The 18,273-nt window shown below is 49.7% G+C and overlaps 8 protein-coding genes across 8 annotated transcripts; 3 read left to right on the forward strand and 5 right to left on the reverse strand.

Annotated features, from left to right (window-relative positions):
* Positions 1 to 471: 471 nt before the first annotated feature.
* On the forward strand, positions 472 to 1,542 carry PEX2_082530 (fungal specific transcription factor domain-containing protein; the record flags this gene model as incomplete). Its single annotated transcript, XM_016745523.1, has 1 exon — positions 472 to 1,542. The coding sequence occupies one exon, from the start codon at positions 472 to 474 to the stop codon at positions 1,540 to 1,542; it is 1,071 nt and encodes a 356-aa protein (XP_016595336.1).
* Positions 1,543 to 3,196: 1,654 nt separating this feature from the next.
* PEX2_082540 (Zn(II)2Cys6 transcription factor domain-containing protein) lies at positions 3,197 to 4,895 on the reverse strand (the record flags this gene model as incomplete). The annotated part of the gene is made up of 3 exons (XM_016745524.1): positions 3,197 to 4,171; positions 4,481 to 4,772; positions 4,822 to 4,895. The coding sequence occupies 3 exons, from the start codon at positions 4,893 to 4,895 to the stop codon at positions 3,197 to 3,199; spliced, it is 1,341 nt and encodes a 446-aa protein (XP_016595337.1).
* A 643-nt stretch (positions 4,896 to 5,538) lies between these two features.
* Positions 5,539 to 6,904, reverse strand: pre2 (proteasome core particle subunit beta 5; the record flags this gene model as incomplete). The annotated part of the gene is made up of 6 exons (XM_016745525.1): positions 5,539 to 5,874; positions 5,932 to 6,041; positions 6,109 to 6,121; positions 6,237 to 6,392; positions 6,472 to 6,579; positions 6,773 to 6,904. The coding sequence occupies 6 exons, from the start codon at positions 6,902 to 6,904 to the stop codon at positions 5,539 to 5,541; spliced, it is 855 nt and encodes a 284-aa protein (XP_016595338.1).
* A 464-nt stretch (positions 6,905 to 7,368) lies between these two features.
* On the reverse strand, positions 7,369 to 8,446 carry PEX2_082560 (Eisosome component PIL1/LSP1 family protein; the record flags this gene model as incomplete). Its single annotated transcript, XM_016745526.1, has 3 exons — positions 7,369 to 7,803; positions 7,888 to 8,395; positions 8,436 to 8,446. 3 exons carry the CDS (start codon positions 8,444 to 8,446, stop codon positions 7,369 to 7,371), a joined length of 954 nt encoding a protein of 317 aa, XP_016595339.1.
* An 868-nt stretch (positions 8,447 to 9,314) lies between these two features.
* PEX2_082570 (uncharacterized protein) lies at positions 9,315 to 11,332 on the reverse strand (the record flags this gene model as incomplete). Its single annotated transcript, XM_016745527.1, has 3 exons — positions 9,315 to 10,889; positions 10,959 to 11,219; positions 11,297 to 11,332. The coding sequence occupies 3 exons, from the start codon at positions 11,330 to 11,332 to the stop codon at positions 9,315 to 9,317; spliced, it is 1,872 nt and encodes a 623-aa protein (XP_016595340.1).
* An 875-nt stretch (positions 11,333 to 12,207) lies between these two features.
* Positions 12,208 to 14,092, forward strand: PEX2_082580 (putative MFS transporter; the record flags this gene model as incomplete). Its single annotated transcript, XM_016745528.1, has 6 exons — positions 12,208 to 12,403; positions 12,469 to 12,502; positions 12,571 to 12,735; positions 12,824 to 13,295; positions 13,365 to 13,692; positions 13,782 to 14,092. The coding sequence occupies 6 exons, from the start codon at positions 12,208 to 12,210 to the stop codon at positions 14,090 to 14,092; spliced, it is 1,506 nt and encodes a 501-aa protein (XP_016595341.1).
* A 1,099-nt stretch (positions 14,093 to 15,191) lies between these two features.
* Positions 15,192 to 16,267, forward strand: thiA (thiamine thiazole synthase; the record flags this gene model as incomplete). Its single annotated transcript, XM_016745529.1, has 2 exons — positions 15,192 to 15,537; positions 15,621 to 16,267. 2 exons carry the CDS (start codon positions 15,192 to 15,194, stop codon positions 16,265 to 16,267), a joined length of 993 nt encoding a protein of 330 aa, XP_016595342.1.
* A 356-nt stretch (positions 16,268 to 16,623) lies between these two features.
* PEX2_082600 (inositol phosphosphingolipid phospholipase) lies at positions 16,624 to 18,114 on the reverse strand (the record flags this gene model as incomplete). Its single annotated transcript, XM_016745530.1, has 1 exon — positions 16,624 to 18,114. One exon carries the CDS (start codon positions 18,112 to 18,114, stop codon positions 16,624 to 16,626), a length of 1,491 nt encoding a protein of 496 aa, XP_016595343.1.
* Positions 18,115 to 18,273: the final 159 nt, after the last annotated feature.

An 18,273-nucleotide genomic window follows, 5' to 3' on the forward strand; every position in this document is an offset into this window, starting at 1 on the left:
CAAGCCACCTTCAACGTCGAACGCGGGGAAAATAAGTACATGTTTCCAACTAAACATCAATCTAACCCTTGACCCTTGAAGTTTTTGGAATTCAAAGAAGAAATGGCTAGTCCAACTTCTCAGTCGCGAGTCCCAAAAGCATGCGACCCATGTAATCGCCGCAAAGTTCGCTGCAACGGCCAGCAAAGATGTCAGCAATGCGAACATCTGGATCTCACCTGTACCTACACAGAGAACCGTTTATTGCGATCAAGAAAACATTCACTGCGACGAGGAGCCGTCATCTCAAAATACAAGAGCGCCAACACCAAACCCACCACTCTGACACCACTTCTCTCTCCACCAGCACCTACAATCTCAGTCCAACTACCAACCTCGTATTTTGAAAGTCTACTCCCAGCCTACATGTCTTATGTATACCCCTTCAGCCCAATAATCACCGAGACAGAAGTACGTGATTCAATGACAAAAATGAACACGGAAAGAGAGCACGCAGCCTTCATCTACGCCTTCACCGCAGTAACCCTGGACCTAACGCGCTCTTCTCAATTCACCACCAAATCCAGCCCCCAACCAGCCTCAACACAAATTACCGACCTAATGCGCCAGTCCGTGGAAACCCAACAACCACTAGTAATAGGCTTCCGACCCTCAATATTGCGCGCTACAACAAGCATCTTCATCCAGATGTGCGCCATGAGCCTGGGTCACTACGACCTAGGCTTTTTCCACCTCCGCGAAGCGATCAGCATGATCCAGATGCTTCGCATCAGCGACAAATCTGTCAATGCAGGTCTCAGTACGGCCGAGCGAGCCCGCCGCCAACGGCTGTACTGGCAATGCTTCATCCACGAGCGATTCATGTCGATCGTGAATTTCTCTCCAGTGACGCTACCCCCGCACACGCAGTACCCAGAAGAAGACGCGTTCTTGGGTGCGGAAATCCAACAGGGCTGGATGCAGGTTATCAAGACGTTTTGCATGCTTGATGCGTCGTTTATCAGTTTATGGATTGGGGACCGCACGCAGGTGACTGCGTCGTGGGTTGAACGGAAACACCGCGAGCTGGATGATGAATTGTGGGAGGTTGAGGTCTCTGCACTGTCGGAGCTGCAGCAGGCAGATTTGGTTATTACGCGACAGTGGATGCGGACTTTGTTGTGGCAGATGGCCATGTCAAATTGTTTGCTTAGTTCGCATGCGTCGTGTCCGTCGTTGGAGCTGGAGATGCCATTGAGGTTGTCAAGTCAGCTTAGGCAGTTTTTGACGAAGATCTCGCAGAATACGATTCGGGTGCATGGATCTTCAATGATTAGCAAGTTATTGGAGATTGTTAATACTATTGCTGATGTGGTTATTCATGTGCCGCAGGCGACTGAGGAGGATACGACGAGTCGCATTGATGATATTGTTTTTATGCAGGGGGTTGTGCTCTCTTTTCATAATCTGCAGGTTATGCCGAAGGATATTCTGTTGGATAAGTTTCGATTGATTAGGGGGAGGTTTCCGCATATCGAGGTGGCTATGCAACTGGCTGTTTAGTTGGAGCAGATATATTCTGTGAAGGGGCCAGGAGAACGACAGGGCGACTACTAATGGGAGATAGAGCATAGGTGTTTTTGGCAGAACAAGCATATAAGTTGAGACCAGCGTTAGCGCTTGAAACCTAAGTATAATCCAATAGCATACCGATATCAATATTACAACTAGAATCCAAATATTGAAAGAGAATATACACTGCTCTTTCCATCAAATAGCATCAAGAACCAGTAGAGCGCTTAGTCTCCGCTGCTGCTTCGTTGGACTCATTGTCTATTCAGGCATGCAATCGTCAGCCGCAACTAAAAACTGCAAGCCCTATTGGCCTCTATATCCGGTATACTCCCTACAAATGCACCATCGAGCGTATTCCTTGCGCAGAATCTGATCTTCGGACTCGGTCCATGGCCCTACGCCCATTCTAGCGGTCTATGTGGAGAAAATGGAATAAAATGTCGAACTCCATGGTGAAATATATGGTTCAGACATCCAACAGGATTCTATATGAACCAAGCCGGCAAGTTAGGAGGGGCACGGCTTAGAGAAGCCTACACACGCATGCAACGTCTCCTTTTCTGTAACACCATGGAAGATCTAGCTTTGATCGTGAATTTTCTTAGCGTTTATTCGCATGATTGTTCCGTAAAATTTCACCCGGGTATCAAAAGCGATAACTCACAAGACATGAACAGGAATTGTAGACACCATCAAGACGCCCCACAACCCCTTTTTCCTTGTTTCCAAAGCAAGGATGTTTCGGAGACTACGCACTCCAATGTCGAGCCACGAGCCTTTTGAATGTACCTCGTCAACATCTCCTCTTGAAGGTGCAGCGAGGAACTGGGCAGTGGAGGCCATCGGAAGCTAATTAACCCAGCTGATGCTCTTCGTTGGATGGAGTAGGTATTTAATAATAATGTAGAGTGCCAGGAGTTGAATTGGGGGGGATCTATATAATTTAGGACGGCATAATGGACACTTTATCCAGGGCCACCTAGGCCTGCTTCTTTCTACATAGCGATATTGTGATGATAAACTCCTTGTTCTTCGCGCGCATGGTCGTTCGTACCTTTTGACATAGCCAGCTACGGCGTTCATGGAGGATGTGGGTGGGGCAGGGAGTATATTGGTTGGTCACTTTTTTTGGATTTTGCTACGAGATGAAAAGCTAATATGCAACTATGATACAGATCCAATTTAACACTGATGAGATGTAGGTTGTAGCCGCTATCTCTGATAGAACGTGGTCGTGCACTGAGACGTGACCATTCATCGACAGTCCAACATATTCCCTATTACTTCGCTTGACTTCACAACGTCTTCCTTGGTCTAGTGGTGATGATTTCCGCTTGTCATTAAAACCGATAAGCGCGGGAGACCGGGGTTCGATTCCCCGAGGGAGAGAGTTCTTTTTGCCGGTGGCATAATGTTAGAGATCTTTTTTTCTGAAACCTAGGGGGCACGGGTTCAAATCCTGTCGTCGGCTCGAAACATCTTCCTTGAAATTTGCTTCTCCCAAGGGAAACTTTCTATTCCAATCAAAGCATGTAGGGCTCGGTATGATCTACGTATCCTGGAGGTTTGCTATGGGCCCCCATATTATCAGAACAGTGTTCGAAGTGACGCATGTTGTAATGTGGATATATTTTGGAAGATACTAGTAATTCATTGAATCGATTTCCCATTCATCGCTACCATCCTTCCGGTGTGGCACGTCTTGAGGCCTGCGATACCGTAGCTCAACTTTGGATTCCTCGGATTGAATTTTCACGTTGACAGAGTAGGCCCGGGCAGCTTCAGGAATGATGTCCCCCGGCTTCACTCCAGCTGACTCGACCTCAATCAGTCTCTTCAAGGCCACAGCTGTCGCAGATAGCCAGTAGTCATCCCTCGGTCGCATGTGCATTATATAACACATATCACGACGGACCTGCCAATCGCGACATTTGGTCGTGGACCACAAGAGCCCAGGCACAATAGTGTGCCTATAATTGAACGACGAAAGTTCGATGTCAGTCGGGCCTGAATCCAAACCTGCTAGAGTTTTTAAAAGTTTTGTGATATTCTGGAACTGCTCCAGGTGATCATCGTAAACCATCTCATCTGGCTTTTGGCTTTTGGAGACAGCCAGCTTGATGTCAATGATATCAATCCATAGTGAGAAGAGTTTAAGTGAATCGCAGTCCTCTGGCGCGAGACCATCCAAATAGACGAGGACAGCAATGAGACGGCTTCTACAGAGCCGAAGCTTGGTCAAGGCTACTTTCGCGCCGCGGCCGATGGAGCTTGCTGGTCCAATATCATACCCGCAGATAGTGAGATCCAGTACTAAGCCCGAGACGAACATTGCAAACTCTTGGACACGATCCATCTGATCAATACCCGAATAGAGATGCGGGGTATCCTTTGATAGACCGACTGTAGTGTTTGAGGATCTCCGATCCTCGCCATAGAGTAGTTCGGTATGCTCGACAAATATTTCGAAATTTGAGCAGAAGAACCATTGGACATGCAACTGAGCAAAAACCTGCCTCAGGGCCAGAGCAGTATCATCGTTATCTCCCTGAACATCCCATTCTTTGAACAGTTTGTAACCGGAGGTAAGGTGATAGCGAGCAGAATAGAGATCTCTCTGGAATAGAGCAAGACCAGTAAAAATCAAACATGTGACTAGCACTACTTGCTTGTGGGTGCGGTTTGAGCTGTGCGGCGTTAAGATTTCCCGAGCTAGACTTTCCCGGAGGCAAGCAATGGCTTTTGTAGAATGATAAAGAGCCAGACGGGGATCCCGATCTTTTCTATAGCTCGTTGGAATTCCTTCCAGCTGAGTATGCCATGCACTTATAGCAATCGTAGCATGACGCACAGCAGGATAATTTTCGCACATTTGAAACACCAATCTAGACCAGAATACGTTTTGGAAGTAAACCGAAAATCGTACCCCTGTACAATTGCGGTAAAAGTCCAAATGCCATCGCTCGTTCCAGTTAAGGTCGATCTGGCAGACACCGGCCAAAGGCAGAGGAACAGCAGTAACTGATGGGCGAACTTTCGAGCGATATCGGATTTGCAGAGTTGCATTGTTCTGACTGTTGGTAGAGTCTTTGGCTTTGAATTCACGCCACTCGCGCGTCCTCTTATCGACGGCTTGTTCATACCCATCGCACTCCCTGCCTGTGCTGGTACATTCGAAGCAAGCGGGATGCGTTTCGTCACATTTCTTATGTCGTATCCTTTACAGCGTTTAGTTAGTGCGTGAGTGCACATTTTTGGGGGACTCACTTGCATGTTTTACACCCTAAACGCGATTTTGTGTGGGGTGATCTTGTGTTTCGCGTTGGGTGCTCGTTATACATTCTGCTTGCAAACGACGATAGGATATATCAAATCACAGCCCGTTGTTCTCCGTGGAAGGACTGCAAAACGGGTCCTGCTGGCTAGTGGATAGGCTGCAGATAAGGGCCCGGGGTGGATCAGTGAGTGGATCAGTCAGCTTGAGGATTAGGTGATGCTGAAAGAATCAGACAGATCAGATCAGATCGTGCACATAATGATCAGTGATCACCCAGTGAGCAAGAAGTGGTAAGGACTGAGCACTAAAACGGCAAGGGAAAGCGAATAAGATCTTAGGTTTATGTCATTCTAAGCATAACGAAGATTTTGAATTGATCTTTGGCAACTCCGGCAAAGTCGCTGGCTATGTATATTCTTCTTAATAACCATATCCTTGATATAAATAAAAATACTATCCAAGTCACTCAGACGGCGTCTAAAGTAATACTGATGGAAAACTTGGGGTAGAGAAAGAAAAGAAAGAGAAAGGGAGAAACTAGAGGCCAACGTCAGGTCTATATATCATGGCCGTGGAGGGGAAACATTATGTTGGACATGATAGTCCAAGGGTGTATTAGGGCCCTGGACCTAGAAAGGCAAACCTAACCGGTAAAGGTAATCCAAAGGTCCTCAGTTTACATACACAAATTCATTCCTCTAGCCCGTTTACAACGCAGATGTCACGTTGGAGAACTCGCCCTTCTGGAGCTTCGTCTCCCAGAAGATAGGGTTCATGTCATCGAATCCGTGGTGCACCCATCCTTCTTCCTTGACGTGGTACAGGTTAATGAAACCACCGGAGTAGGCATCACGGTGCATGGCAGCCAGAATAGCTCGGCGGCCGAGGTTCAATGCCTCCTCCTCAGTCAGGTCGTACTTGTACTCGGCGTCCAGCACACCATAAGCGAAAGTCTGACCGGATCCAACACAGAACAGGTTACCGGGGAGGCGGGTGCCGTCGGAGTCAATGTAGTACAGGGCGGGTCCTTCTTGGGGCGTCATCTAGAGATCATTGTCAGTTGCTGAATCTCATGGCTATGAATGATGTATGGGACATACTCCTGCTAACATAGTTCCCATGCTAAGTCCGTATCCCTTGTAGGCGTAAGTGAGGTTGGCGAGAATCTTGGACGCGGCCGCAACAGTGATACGACGCTTGTGTCGGATTTCTAGATAGAAATTCATCAGCAATGTCCTTCCACCGCTTGCGAATATCAAGAATCGACCTGAACTTACCATGCAGAGTGCACTGCTGACTCAAATACCGCAACCAATATTGGCAATCCTAACAATTCGCAACAACCATCAGCAACCAACGTCCATCACACCATCACTCGTCATTATCACTTGCGGTCCAAACTTACAGCTGCACCTCCGGCCATCGTTCCCAGTAGACCTGGCGTCGGCTCGTTCGACTTCTTGTCCTCACCCCGACTCAACCGCGATACGGGAATGACCTTCTTGACTGTCTGACTGGCAATCCAGTTGCCGGCTGTTGCTCGCGAATCGGTACACACGATCTAACCCATTATCTCAATTAGCCTAACATGCTCCAAAATAAAAAAAACCATGGTATAACCGAAAGATAGGAAAACGTACGATACCTCCCTGGAACCGGAAGGCCAGGGTTGTTGTGCCGTGAGCGAGCTTGATAGGACAGCTAGGATTGGAGTGGTCATCGGTCATGGCACGCAGGAAAGCAGAGCGCTATATACAAGAAAGCAGCGTTAGTCCATTATTCTGCTTGTTTCAATCATAGATAGGTTCTGGTGAGCGATTCTCTTAGACATAGCTGTGATGACGGCGCAGCTTAGGTTGACGTCAGGATAGACGAACATCCCCCGAACAGACCGCCATCCATATCAAAGAAAACCCGTCCCAGTATTCATCAAAAACTCACGTTGTCAACGGGAGGAAGGCTGAATTTCAGCGAGAGCGGAGGGACGCTCGCAGTGAGGTCCTGCTGCTCTTGCTCTGAGTACATCTCATTCTGATGGGGAGGGCGCGAGTATTGGGCAACAAGCTTATCCATTGTGTGCTAAAGTAAGAGGAAATAGGGAGAAAATTAGAAAAAAGATGCTGGAAAGATGTGAAAGGGATTCTGGTGAGACAGTCGAGTGATGGTTGAAGCTCCGCTGGAGCTCGGGGTTTCCGCGTCACTCTGGCGCCTGCGGTCACGTGCATGCTCTACTACAAATCGCGATACGAATTCTTCAGTTGATAGAATTATTTATAGAGGAAATTGGAAGAAAAAAAATAAAACAAACGACGAATTAATGAATTAACGAATTAGAGAATTAAACTTTACAATACACAATTTGCATATTTCCTGAGTATAGACCCCCAATGTTCAGTGCCAGCGAACGCCTTTCCCGAAAACACCTCCAACATTTGGTGCCCAATCTGAAGCGAAGAACCGAATTTACACAACAGCAGAAGTATGTCCGTGTCCAACTAGAAGGGAGACCACTAGAACTCTGAGAAGGATTGAAATGATCACGCAGGCGCAGGCTCAACGACCATCTTCGCGGGCAGGGCACCGCTTCCCACTGGTTCGGTGAAACCCTCAGTCACAGAGGCATTCTCGAGAACATCCGACTGGCGCTCCGACACATCATCGAGTCCATTGGCACCGACAGCGTTGATATTATGGACACCGTTGGCATGACCTGGAGACTCCCGGCCCGTGGCAGTGGTGATAGGCTCAACGCTGGGTTCCCAGCCACGGAGGTCATTCTCAGCATCCTCAAGGATCTGGCGTGCCGAGAGCTCATGGTCATACGCCTGGCGTGCATCACCAGGAACAACAGGAGTGTCATCAATGTAGTTGAGCAGGCGGCGAGCGTGGCGAGCCAGAATGGTCTGCTTCTCGGCGCGCTCAATAACGGCCGCCAGATGGATATCATAGGCCTCCTTCAGCTTTTGGCGAGTCTGCAGATCAGATGAACGTTAGCCAATCCATACCTAACCTCACACGCCACACAGGAATAGAACAAAGTTAAGAATCAAACGTACGATGTTAGATAGCTGCGCCTCAGCAACCAAGTTCTGAGCCTCAGCTCGGACAAGCTCATGCTCCAGCGTGACCAGGCGCTGGCTGGAAGGATCCTTGTACTTAAGCTTGGCAATCTCGTCGGTGACCTTCTGGCGCTGCTCGCGCGACGGCTGCACCGAGGCCTCCATGTTGCGGATCTGCTTCAGGATACCACGGTAGTCCTCTAGGTTCTGCGCGAAGTTGTCCTCCTGCTCGCCCATCTCAGCAAGCAGGACACCGAGCTTATCGGAGATGTCGGAGACATTGTCGTCTTCAGTCGACTCGCCCCATTCGGAGAGCTGGGCGGCGATCGAGGTGCGCTCACGACCAGCAGCTTCGTGGGCGCCGATGGCGGAGTTCTCGCTCTTGATCAGCTTGGTCATCTTGCGGCTAAGCTCTGGCGCTTGCATCCCACGCAGGGTCGAGATGCTGAACCGCTGCCGGCTAGCAGGGGGCTCTTTGCGCGAGCGGAATGAAAGGTTGCGGTTCCTAGACTTTGGTTTAGTCAAAGTAAGAGCTGAGAATATACAATACATACATCTTGTTTCTTGTATGTAGATGTAGTCAATCAATACAAGTTAGAGTTATTAGGGTAGGGGGATATGTGTAAGGTGAGAAACCGAGAAAGCAGAATCTGGGGGAGGTTAATGATAAGTCGGCAGCGCCTTCCTATAGATGACGATGGTGACGAACCCTATTCTCCAAGAGCTTCTCTTTTCTTTGCCAAAGGAAGTGCAGTCCCGGTGGCTGACGTCATGAACGGGGAGGGGCGGATGTCTAGTTGAGCAGTTCATGCACGCACCTTTCCGATTGCGGAAATTTCAGGCTTAACGTTGTAGAATATCGTGAGTGGTGATGGTCTTTAAATTCTGAGTTATGTACTCCGTATCATGGAAGCTATCTAGGGCTGATCGTCATTCTCCACTTTCAGCTTCCCGATATCAGAGTACTAGCAGTAGGTACCAATGCTAAAGGATGTTAGTTGATTATGATACTATATTGCATACACTTTTATAGGCATATAGGCATATAATCATAGACAAAAGAGAATTTTGTGTGTCCCTTTATTTTCAGGCTCTGAATATGCGTGGACCCAACTACTACCTTCCTGATTAGGAGATATCTCATTCGATCAAATCTACATTGGAAGATATGGTGAAATATAGGGATTAAATTCATGAGAGATCCCACCCTCTATCCTCTCAATTCGAGGCAACAAAAAAAAGAAATTCGCAAGGCCAGAGGAAGCAGAGAATCGCCCCTGGCCAATCTTATGGTACACAACCAGCTAAAGCATCCTGCATAACCCCCGAATAGCAAGCCGCAACGCCTGAAACAGACCAGAATGACTGATCCGCGGAATCATTCGTTAAAAAAAACTTTCACATGAAAAAGATCTCAAGGCAGACTAGGAAATGTCGTCCGCATCGGGGTTGTGGGAGTGTTCGTTGTCAGATGCATGGAATGCGTCGCCAAATGCCGAGTTATCCAGGTCTGGCAAGTCGAGCCCATCGTTCTGCTCGCTGTAAGCCGCCAACGCATCTCCAGCACTGTCGATGTTGGTAAAGTCGAAGTCTCCTCCGACCGGGCCATGGTCCTTGCTCTCATTGTTCACCATTACCCAGTCGTTGGCCTGGTCACTGGTGCCACCGTGGAGCTGGTCGCCCAAATCCATGTCAACATCACCGGACATATCAGCGCCGTGAATGGGTTGTCCATTGACAGAAACACTTGAGACTGCGCCTACACCAACGCCCGGGCTGCCAAATTGGTTGAGTAGGTGGGAATCATCGTCCATGACCATATCATTGGTGAATGACTCAGGCTCATCCTTGTGCTCGGGTTCGATCTTCTCCAATAAACCACCCTTCTCCACACAGGATACCTTGGGTTCGGCAACGATTTGCTTCTTCCAGGCAGTCTCAACGTCCCGGACTACCTCGTCAACCCTGTATTTGGCCGTATCTTCAATGTAATCCAATTGTGGGGTTTCATCCTCCGTTGGAATGACCACTCGGCCTTCCAATCTCCAAATCTCTGGGCCCTTTTCGGTCGGGTCAGCCGCGGATTCTCGGAGGCGCAACTCGGCATCCTTGAGCAATGAGGTTCGGTTGAAACGTTGCATCCGGCGAGCATGCTGTTTCTTCAGGTTTTCGATCTCGGCGGTCATGTCCGCCACCTTTTTAGAAACCCGCTCAGCAAACTCCTCTGCCTTAGCTGGCTCCATCTTATTAGCCTGCGGGGCGTCGCCCGCCTCCTGGCCTTCCCCACCAGAGGTTCCAACAGGAGCATCAAAGAAGCCTGCAGTCAGGGACTCGAGCTCTCCCTTTCGGCCAAGACCCAAAGAAACTGGTGTGATTTGTGAGATACTGTAGGGCGACGCGAAGATTTCCTCCATCCACTCGTGGTGCTGCTGGTATCGCATCTTGCTGACATCGCGGGGCGTCAAAAGATCCATAGCATCACCACTAGAGACATCCTCGTCTTCGATAGCAAAATCAGCTGTTGCAGAAGCGATGGCAGCTGACGGCGCACGGTGTCCGCGCGGTCCTTTGGCTACGGGTGCATTAGGCGCAACTGCGCCTGGATGACCCTGGGGGGGATAGAAGCCAGGCCCACGAGGCGCAGCAGCCGGGTAGGCACCGGGTTGACCAAAATTTTGCTGAGCCATTTGCGGGAAATTGATAACTGGCCAGCTGTTGCGATCATGAAGCAAAAAGTCCTTGCGAGCCAATTGTCCTTGGCTTTGAAGGAAGCGGCGCTGGCCCATCATGCCCTGAATTTGCGGTGTAACTTGAATTCGGTTTGCAGGGTGGTGATCCTGAGGTGCGGCACGGGTGTAGTGCACAATCCACAGTGATGGATCGGGCTGGGGAGCATTCGGTACTTTGGACGAGGTAATGCGGTAGCGCTTGCGGCAGTGTGTTGCCACTGGCTCATTGGGAGGGTGGAAACCGCTTCGGTGAAGGTACATCTCGACGGTCTGTATCCTCAAATATTAGAACGGAATCCACATGGAGCAAGGGAAGCTTCATCGCAGGAGGAGGCATACATAGCCGCGAGACTCAAAGGTAAAAGCCTGTTCCTGGTCGGCCCAGATATAGCCATCACTAGCAAAATTATTGCCTAGGTGGTTTTGCGGCTGCCATGTAAGCATGACAGTTCCATCCGGAGGACCATCGAGGAATGTCCAATGCATTGGCTGGGATTGGCAGATCCGGGGTGCGCTCGTCAGATATTCGACGGCGGTCTCGGAGGGCATCATATGCATGCTAGGGTATCGGTTGCGCGAAACCAGGTGCATGTGGGGGAGCTATCATAATTGCGACAATGTTAGTGGGGGGTTACAGATCATGGGGCAATCGATATAGGAAGTTGTTGGGGTCTTACCAGCTGCCCCGGGATGCGTGTGGCCGGGTCATCCATATTGGGCGCTTGATTGCCAAGTGCAATCAACTTTGGGAAGGTATGAGTAAATTAGGTCAAAATAAAGCGAGGGAATTGGGATGCGATGGAGGGAGACAGGGCAAGAGCAATGAAGGACGGAGGTGTTCAATGAACGCGACACTACGCGGGAGATTTTTGATACGGTATTCGATACCGACCTGATATGCAAAACACCTGACTTTCCAGGCACCGGTATTTTTATGTCGTCAACTAGTTAGTGAAATTCATTCATTCATTTATTTATGTAATTTTTGTCTACTTGACGATAGACAATGAATGAATAATTATCCTCTGTTTGTAAAAGAAATTTTGAAAAATGTATGTTAGCATGGGAAAAGGCGTGCTCTACATTTAAACAAACTAGCATTTTTCTGCATCAACATAACCTTTTTTTTCTTTCAATAGTCAAAGACATCCCAGTCAAGACTCAAAGTCAAAAAAAGGTACAATTTACTCCGTACTCTCACCTGGGAATTCCCTTGAAAGGGATATATGAAAGTACTCCAACCCCAGCCTCGGCCTTTCATACCAAAGCGACAGCTCTCCACCTAAGCTTTTGCCAATTCCTCCGCATTCTGTTCTCCAGTCTCCAAATTCTCCACTCAAAATCCCCTTCACCTAACCCAGTGACCAATAAATATCAATAGTTTATGCAGTCCCACCAATCTGAGCCGAGCTGTCCATTAATTCCTGTACGATGTAGTACGCCTCTGCCGATCTTAGCTTTTTTTCCCTTTCACCCCGCGAATAAGTATGCTTCTGAACCCCGGACACTTGTCCGGCCTCTTCTCTTCTCTCCCGTCTTCCCCTTCAGATCAGTATTATATTGTCCATCGTGACGTCTCCAATTCACCATGGGCTTTTTGGCAAGGCAGGAGCAGCCGGAGGATGTAATCCAAACAGCCCCTGATGAAGATATTGAGAAAATCGCCGTGCCTGCTCACGAGGAGAAAGCACCCACTGCAACCCTACCGGCTATTGATCCCGAGCTAGAGCGTCGAGTAGTAAGGAAATTGGACTGGCGTGTACCGACGTTATTGGGATTTTTCTGTATGCTTCAAACTTCAGATATTAAACGAACCTACGCTCTAACTGTGTCTCTCTGTGGTATCTAGATCTCCTTGCTTTCCTCGACCGAAGTAACATCGGGTTCGTCCGCAACGGCATCTTTGAACTTGCACGCAGAATAGTACAACCACTGACATTGTGAACCATAGCAATGCCAAAATCGCTGGCATGGAAGAGGACCTTGGCCTCGATGGAAAAAGCTACGCCTGGCTCTTGACAATCTTCTATATCTCATATACATTGTTTGAATTCCAAGCACTGATGTGGAAGATTGTCAAACCACACCAATGGGCCGCCTTCGTGGTGTTCTCCTGGTATGAATCCCACGTGCAATGCTGTCAACCAGCTGGAATTGCAAATGTGTATGAATCTTTGAACCATGAGCTGACAAATGATGGAAAGGGGTTTGATAGCAGCTTGCCAGGCAGCGGTCACTAATTGGCAAGGTATGATGGCGCTCCGGTTCCTGATGGGCGCCTTCGAGGCTGGCTTCGGTCCCGGTGTGCCCTATCTGCTATCATTCTTCTACCGCCGGCATGAGCTGGGTCTCCGATGCGGTCTGTTTCTGTCTGCCGCACCGCTGGCAAATACATTCGCCGGCGCCTTAGCTTATGGTATTACTTCGGGGCATGCTTCGTTGGCAAATTGGCGATTGCTGTTCCTGGTTGAGGGTGTTCCGGTCTGCGCGGCTGCTGTGCTGGCTTGGTTCTTCGTGCCAGATAGCCCGCTGGATGCGAAGTTCCTGACTGAGGAAGAAAAGGATGTTGCGCGTGCCCGTGCACTGCAACAATCAGGTGAGCCGGATCGTACGGGCAAGATCCAATGGAAGGAACTAGCCATGACGCTTGTCGATGTGAAAGCCTGGCTTACAGCAGTAAGTCTAACATTAATATCATTGTGTGTATTGTACGGAGAACTTGCTGGTGCTAAACTGTGTACCTAGTTGATGTACTTCAGCTGTAACGTCAGCTTCTCTTCTCTCCCCGTGTTCCTACCCACCATTCTGAAGGAGATGGGCTTCACAGCCATCAATGCCCAGGGGCTCACTGCACCTCCGTTTTTTGCCTCATTCCTGGCGACGATTGCGACCACCTGGGTGGCGGATCGCATCCAGCAACGCGGATTGACGATCGCAGCTTTATCACTGGTTGGTGGCGTGGGGTATATCCTTTGCGCGACTTGCACATCAGTGGGTGTTCGATACTTTGGTGTGTTCTTGGCAGCCTGTGGGGTCTTCCCCTCGATCGCCAACATCCTGCCATGGGTTCTAAGTGAGTCATTTCATTTTCTGAACATTAAAGTTTCCTTTTGTGTGAAGGGTTTTTGATTGACTGGATTTGTTACGTTGTGTGTTGTGCAGACAACCAGGGTTCTGATACTCGCCGTGGTGGAGGTATTATCCTGCTGAACCTGATCGGCCAGTGTGGTCCTTTCCTGGGTACCAATATTTTCCCAGATGAACAAGCCCCAAGGTATGTGAAGGGTATGGCAATTTGTGCTGCCTTTATGTTTTTCACCACACTTCTCGCTCTGTGTCTACGTGTGCTCCTGGTATGGGAGAACCGGCGCCTTGACAAGAAGTATGGGCCTCGTATTGAAGACCCAACAAAATCTGTGGATGGCCCGGTAGCGGAGGATAATTACGGTGCTAATTATCGCTTTGTGCTGTGATTTTTGGTTCTTTTCTTCTAGCGAAGATCACTTCATATTTTCTTGTGTCTTTGCGTTTTCATGGATATGCCCCAGCTGAAGGCTGTGATGACTATGATGTCAGAAATCCCACACAGGGTCTTCGTAGCAAAAAATGAATGTATACAACATATTTCCGTTGAATTTACAGATTTACACGAAGGTACTTCAGGTGGATCTCATTTCAAATAATAATTGCTCCCATTCTGTGATCCCTGCAAGTGGTACTTGGTCCCGTCGTAGTCACCCGTGCATCGATGTACCAAGTGCCCCGAAAACACCCAACCTATACTTCCAGACAAGCTTGATAACAGTGATCACACAGTATAAGCGTTTGGGTCAGTCTATTATGTCCCCTACTTCCCAAGAATTTACTGTGTAGTTATATATACTTACCGTTGGAGTCACGGGAAACTTGCTCCGTGGGGCAAAGCAAGAAAGACCGGGGCAGAACGCTCCGGCCACTCATGAAGCAACAAGCTACGTAGTAGAAAAGCTAGAAACGTCACTTGAGAGCAATTTCATTCGTGTAACGTAGTTCACCGGGGAGCTCACCGGAATACCGGAGAGACTCGGGGCAGTATGACATCTCGATAGGTGGGGTATGACTGTTGGCATATAAGGGTTGAGCTGCCCATAGTTATTTTCTTTCCTTTCTTCTTCTCTTCATCATTCCATTGACGAATTTACATTACAACAGTAACTATATACTACCATGTATACTTGCATACCCTCAGGGCTGACTCTCGTTTAGATCCCAAACGGACAAGTACATACTGCCCTTCCTTTGGGAGCCATGGATACTCTTTGGCTGGGCACATTATCCCTCAGGGATCAAGGTATCTCAGGTAACTTCTGGGTATGAGCCGGTGTTCGTTCTTGCGTCGGCGGTGAAGCCAATGTCTCTAGACATCAGATTCACCCTCGGCGTAGGTTCGTTCTGAGATTATACGGCCTTTAACTTGATCTGGATAATACCAGCGAAAGGATCATGCCCTCCCCCCTCCCCTTCCCCCCAAACTAGAGTAGAAAAACTAACCAAGGCTCAAAGTCATCTCCTCGACTTGATCTCTGAACCATTATGTCTCCTCCCGCTGCCATGTTTGAGTCTGCTGCTGTTGCCCCTACCGGCATCAAGGGCAAGGTCATCGTCCCCGAGTCGGTGACCACCACCCTAACCGGCCAGGGCCAGTCAAACCTCCTTGAGCAGTTCGGTAACAAGTGGGATGAGTTCAAGTTCGCCCCAATCCGCGAGAGCCAAGTCTCGCGCGCCATGACCCGACGCTACTTCCAGGATCTGGACAACTATGCCGAGAGCGATGTTGTCATCGTCGGCGCTGGTTCCTGTGGTCTGAGTACTGCCTATGTACTTGCCAAGGCCCGTCCAGACCTGAAGATTGCCATCGTGGAGGCCTCTGTGTCGCCCGGTTAGTCTTGTCCTCATGCGAGCAGACCCACTCTCGTAGACTCCCAGCCCAAACCAATGCAGCATCACTAACATACCATATAGGCGGTGGTGCCTGGCTAGGTGGTCAGCTCTTCAGCGCCATGATCCTCCGACGCCCCGCAGACGCCTTCCTGACCGAGCTCGGCGTGCCCTTCGAAGAGGAGCCCACGAACCCGAACTTCGTGGTTGTCAAGCACGCTTCGCTGTTCACGTCGACGCTCCTGTCAAAGGTCCTCGCCTTCCCTAACGTCAAGCTCTTCAACGCGACCTGCGTCGAAGACTTGATCACCCGCCCAGACGGCGACGATATCCGCCTCGCCGGTGTCGTTGTCAACTGGACTCTCGTCACCCTCCACCACGACGACCACTCCTGCATGGACCCTAACACCATCAACGCCCCCGTCATTGTCAGTACCACTGGCCACGATGGACCATTCGGTGCTTTCTGCGCTAAGCGTCTCGTCTCCATGAACGCTATTGAGAAGCTTGGCGGCATGCGTGGTCTTGACATGAACGCGGCTGAGGACGCTATTGTTAAGAACACCCGTGAGGTCGCTAAGGGTCTTATCATTGGTGGTATGGAGCTGTCGGAGATCGATGGCTTCAACCGTATGGGACCTACTTTTGGCGCTATGGTTATGAGTGGTGTTAAGGCTGCTGAGGAGACTCTGCGTGTCTTTGAGACCCGTAAGCGCGAGTGTGCTGAGTAAATTCGCACGCTTTTTTGCTAGCTCGCTTTGTCGTTTCTGCTTGCTTCTTGCGTGATGCTAGTGGGCTCAGTGGGGGTTTATGTAGCTTTGATGATGACGATTTCTTAACAAATGCACTTCACACTCGTTTCGTGGATTTATCTTTCCTTCGAACCCGTAGACAAGTATTTCATCTCGAGAAGTTGATCTTGCTTTCAAATTATGAATTAGTTCTGCCAGTCGATGATAATACTAGCCGCATACCTAATATATACTACACTTTTGTAACCAAATATAAACAGACTGATAAGCCGCACAATCAAGCCACACCTCCCACGCATAATCAATCATTTCCACAAACCAGCTTGTAAAAATAATCAATCATCCTTCTGCTCTCTCGCCGTTTCTTCTGAAGCAGCACCCGCACCAGCCTCGGCAGCAACCACCAAGCTCCTAGCGTTACTCACCTCCCACTCAAACTCCTTCAAGGCACGCAGCTCACCCGACATGAACAGTCCACCAATCAAACCATCCAAAATCCCAGCGCCGAAGTTGAGCGTGCTGACTAGGACGAGGATGAATCCGATGTAAGTGCGGCTGCCAACCCACCACACACCAACCATGCAACCAATGGAAACCACAATAGATATCAGGAAATGCGCCAGACGCCAACGACGCTGAGAGCGTTCACGGGACACGTATTTGTGAATGATTTCAATGATGTGGTCGTATGTGTCTGGTGAAAGGGCGGCGTTGGGTGAGGCGGGCTTTGAAGTTGTTTTATGCAGGGCGAGAGAATCGGGGGCAGCTGGGGCAGATTCTGTGGAGTGTGACGGAGGGTATGTTGGTACCGAAGAGCGGGTGATGACAGCCTCGACAGCGAAGTGGTCGCTCAGCGAGCAGAGGAGAGTGGGATGGCGCTGCGTCATGGAGATTTGTACTGACTCGACTGACCAGCTAGACGGCGGGAATGCAGGCGGGTAGCCACCGTCGCCGATGAAGATATAATCCAGACGCTTGCCGCGCGGATCTGGAGTATCCTTGTCAATGACAATATCCTCACCCTTGACTAGGCGCTTGCGCATTTCCTCAGTCCAGCGCCAGGTATTGAAAGACCCATCGCATGTAGCTCCATTCTCGGCAAGATTGAACTCGGCCGTGGGAATAGGCCGATTCCGTGCTTTTTCAACAGGATCAATTGCTGCCGCAAGGGACGAATCTGGGTGCAGCTCCCGCCAGGCGTCACGAACAGGGCTCTGCGTGGTGATGAGACGGTGCGCGAAAGAGGAAGGCAGCATGTTGAAGTCGCCCAGGCCGATGACTAGATGACCGCGTTCCGCAGCGCCGCGCATTAACTTGGAGATCTCCCATGCCTGCGCGGTCCGGTGGCAGAGATATGAGTCGTTCGGTTCACGCTCATACGGCGCGTGTAGGTGGGTGCAGAACACCTCGGCGACGTCAGCGGTACCAGGGCCGAACCGAACGCGCGCGCTGGCCACACCTTTCCCCACGAACCAATCTCCTCGGAAGAACGCCGTTGGTCGGCCGTTTAACGGGTAGCCGAACATGCTGCTTTCCTCGATCGGCCATTTTGACAGAATCGCCAATCCCGCGCCAAATATGCCCCCGTAATAAAACTTCCCATACGGCAGGATGTGTCGAGTCTGATCACGAATGCTCTCATAATCCTTCTGGGTCCAACATTCTTGCAGTCCGACTATCTCTGGCGGCGGGCTGGCCAATGCCAACTGCCGCCCAATCTCTGACATGCGTTCATGGCGGTACTTGGCGATGTATTTCAGACCCCAGCAGTTGAATGTGAGAATGCGAATGTCACTTGGAGCTTTGGATGGAATAGAGCTGGCCATTGAGCCTGATTTTGACCAGAATGAGCTTTGACGACTATATTTAGGGCTATTGGTCGATCAGGAAGTACTGAATAAGGTGCCAAACAAAGATATTATTCCACCTGGCAGTCCACGAGTCCACCCGTCCACTGGTGGACTGTTAGTATGACGCAGCCAACA

The sequence above is a fragment of the Penicillium expansum genome, assembly GCF_000769745.1.
Source record: "Penicillium expansum strain MD-8 chromosome Unknown contig275, whole genome shotgun sequence".
NCBI classification, from domain to species: domain Eukaryota; kingdom Fungi; phylum Ascomycota; class Eurotiomycetes; order Eurotiales; family Aspergillaceae; genus Penicillium; species Penicillium expansum.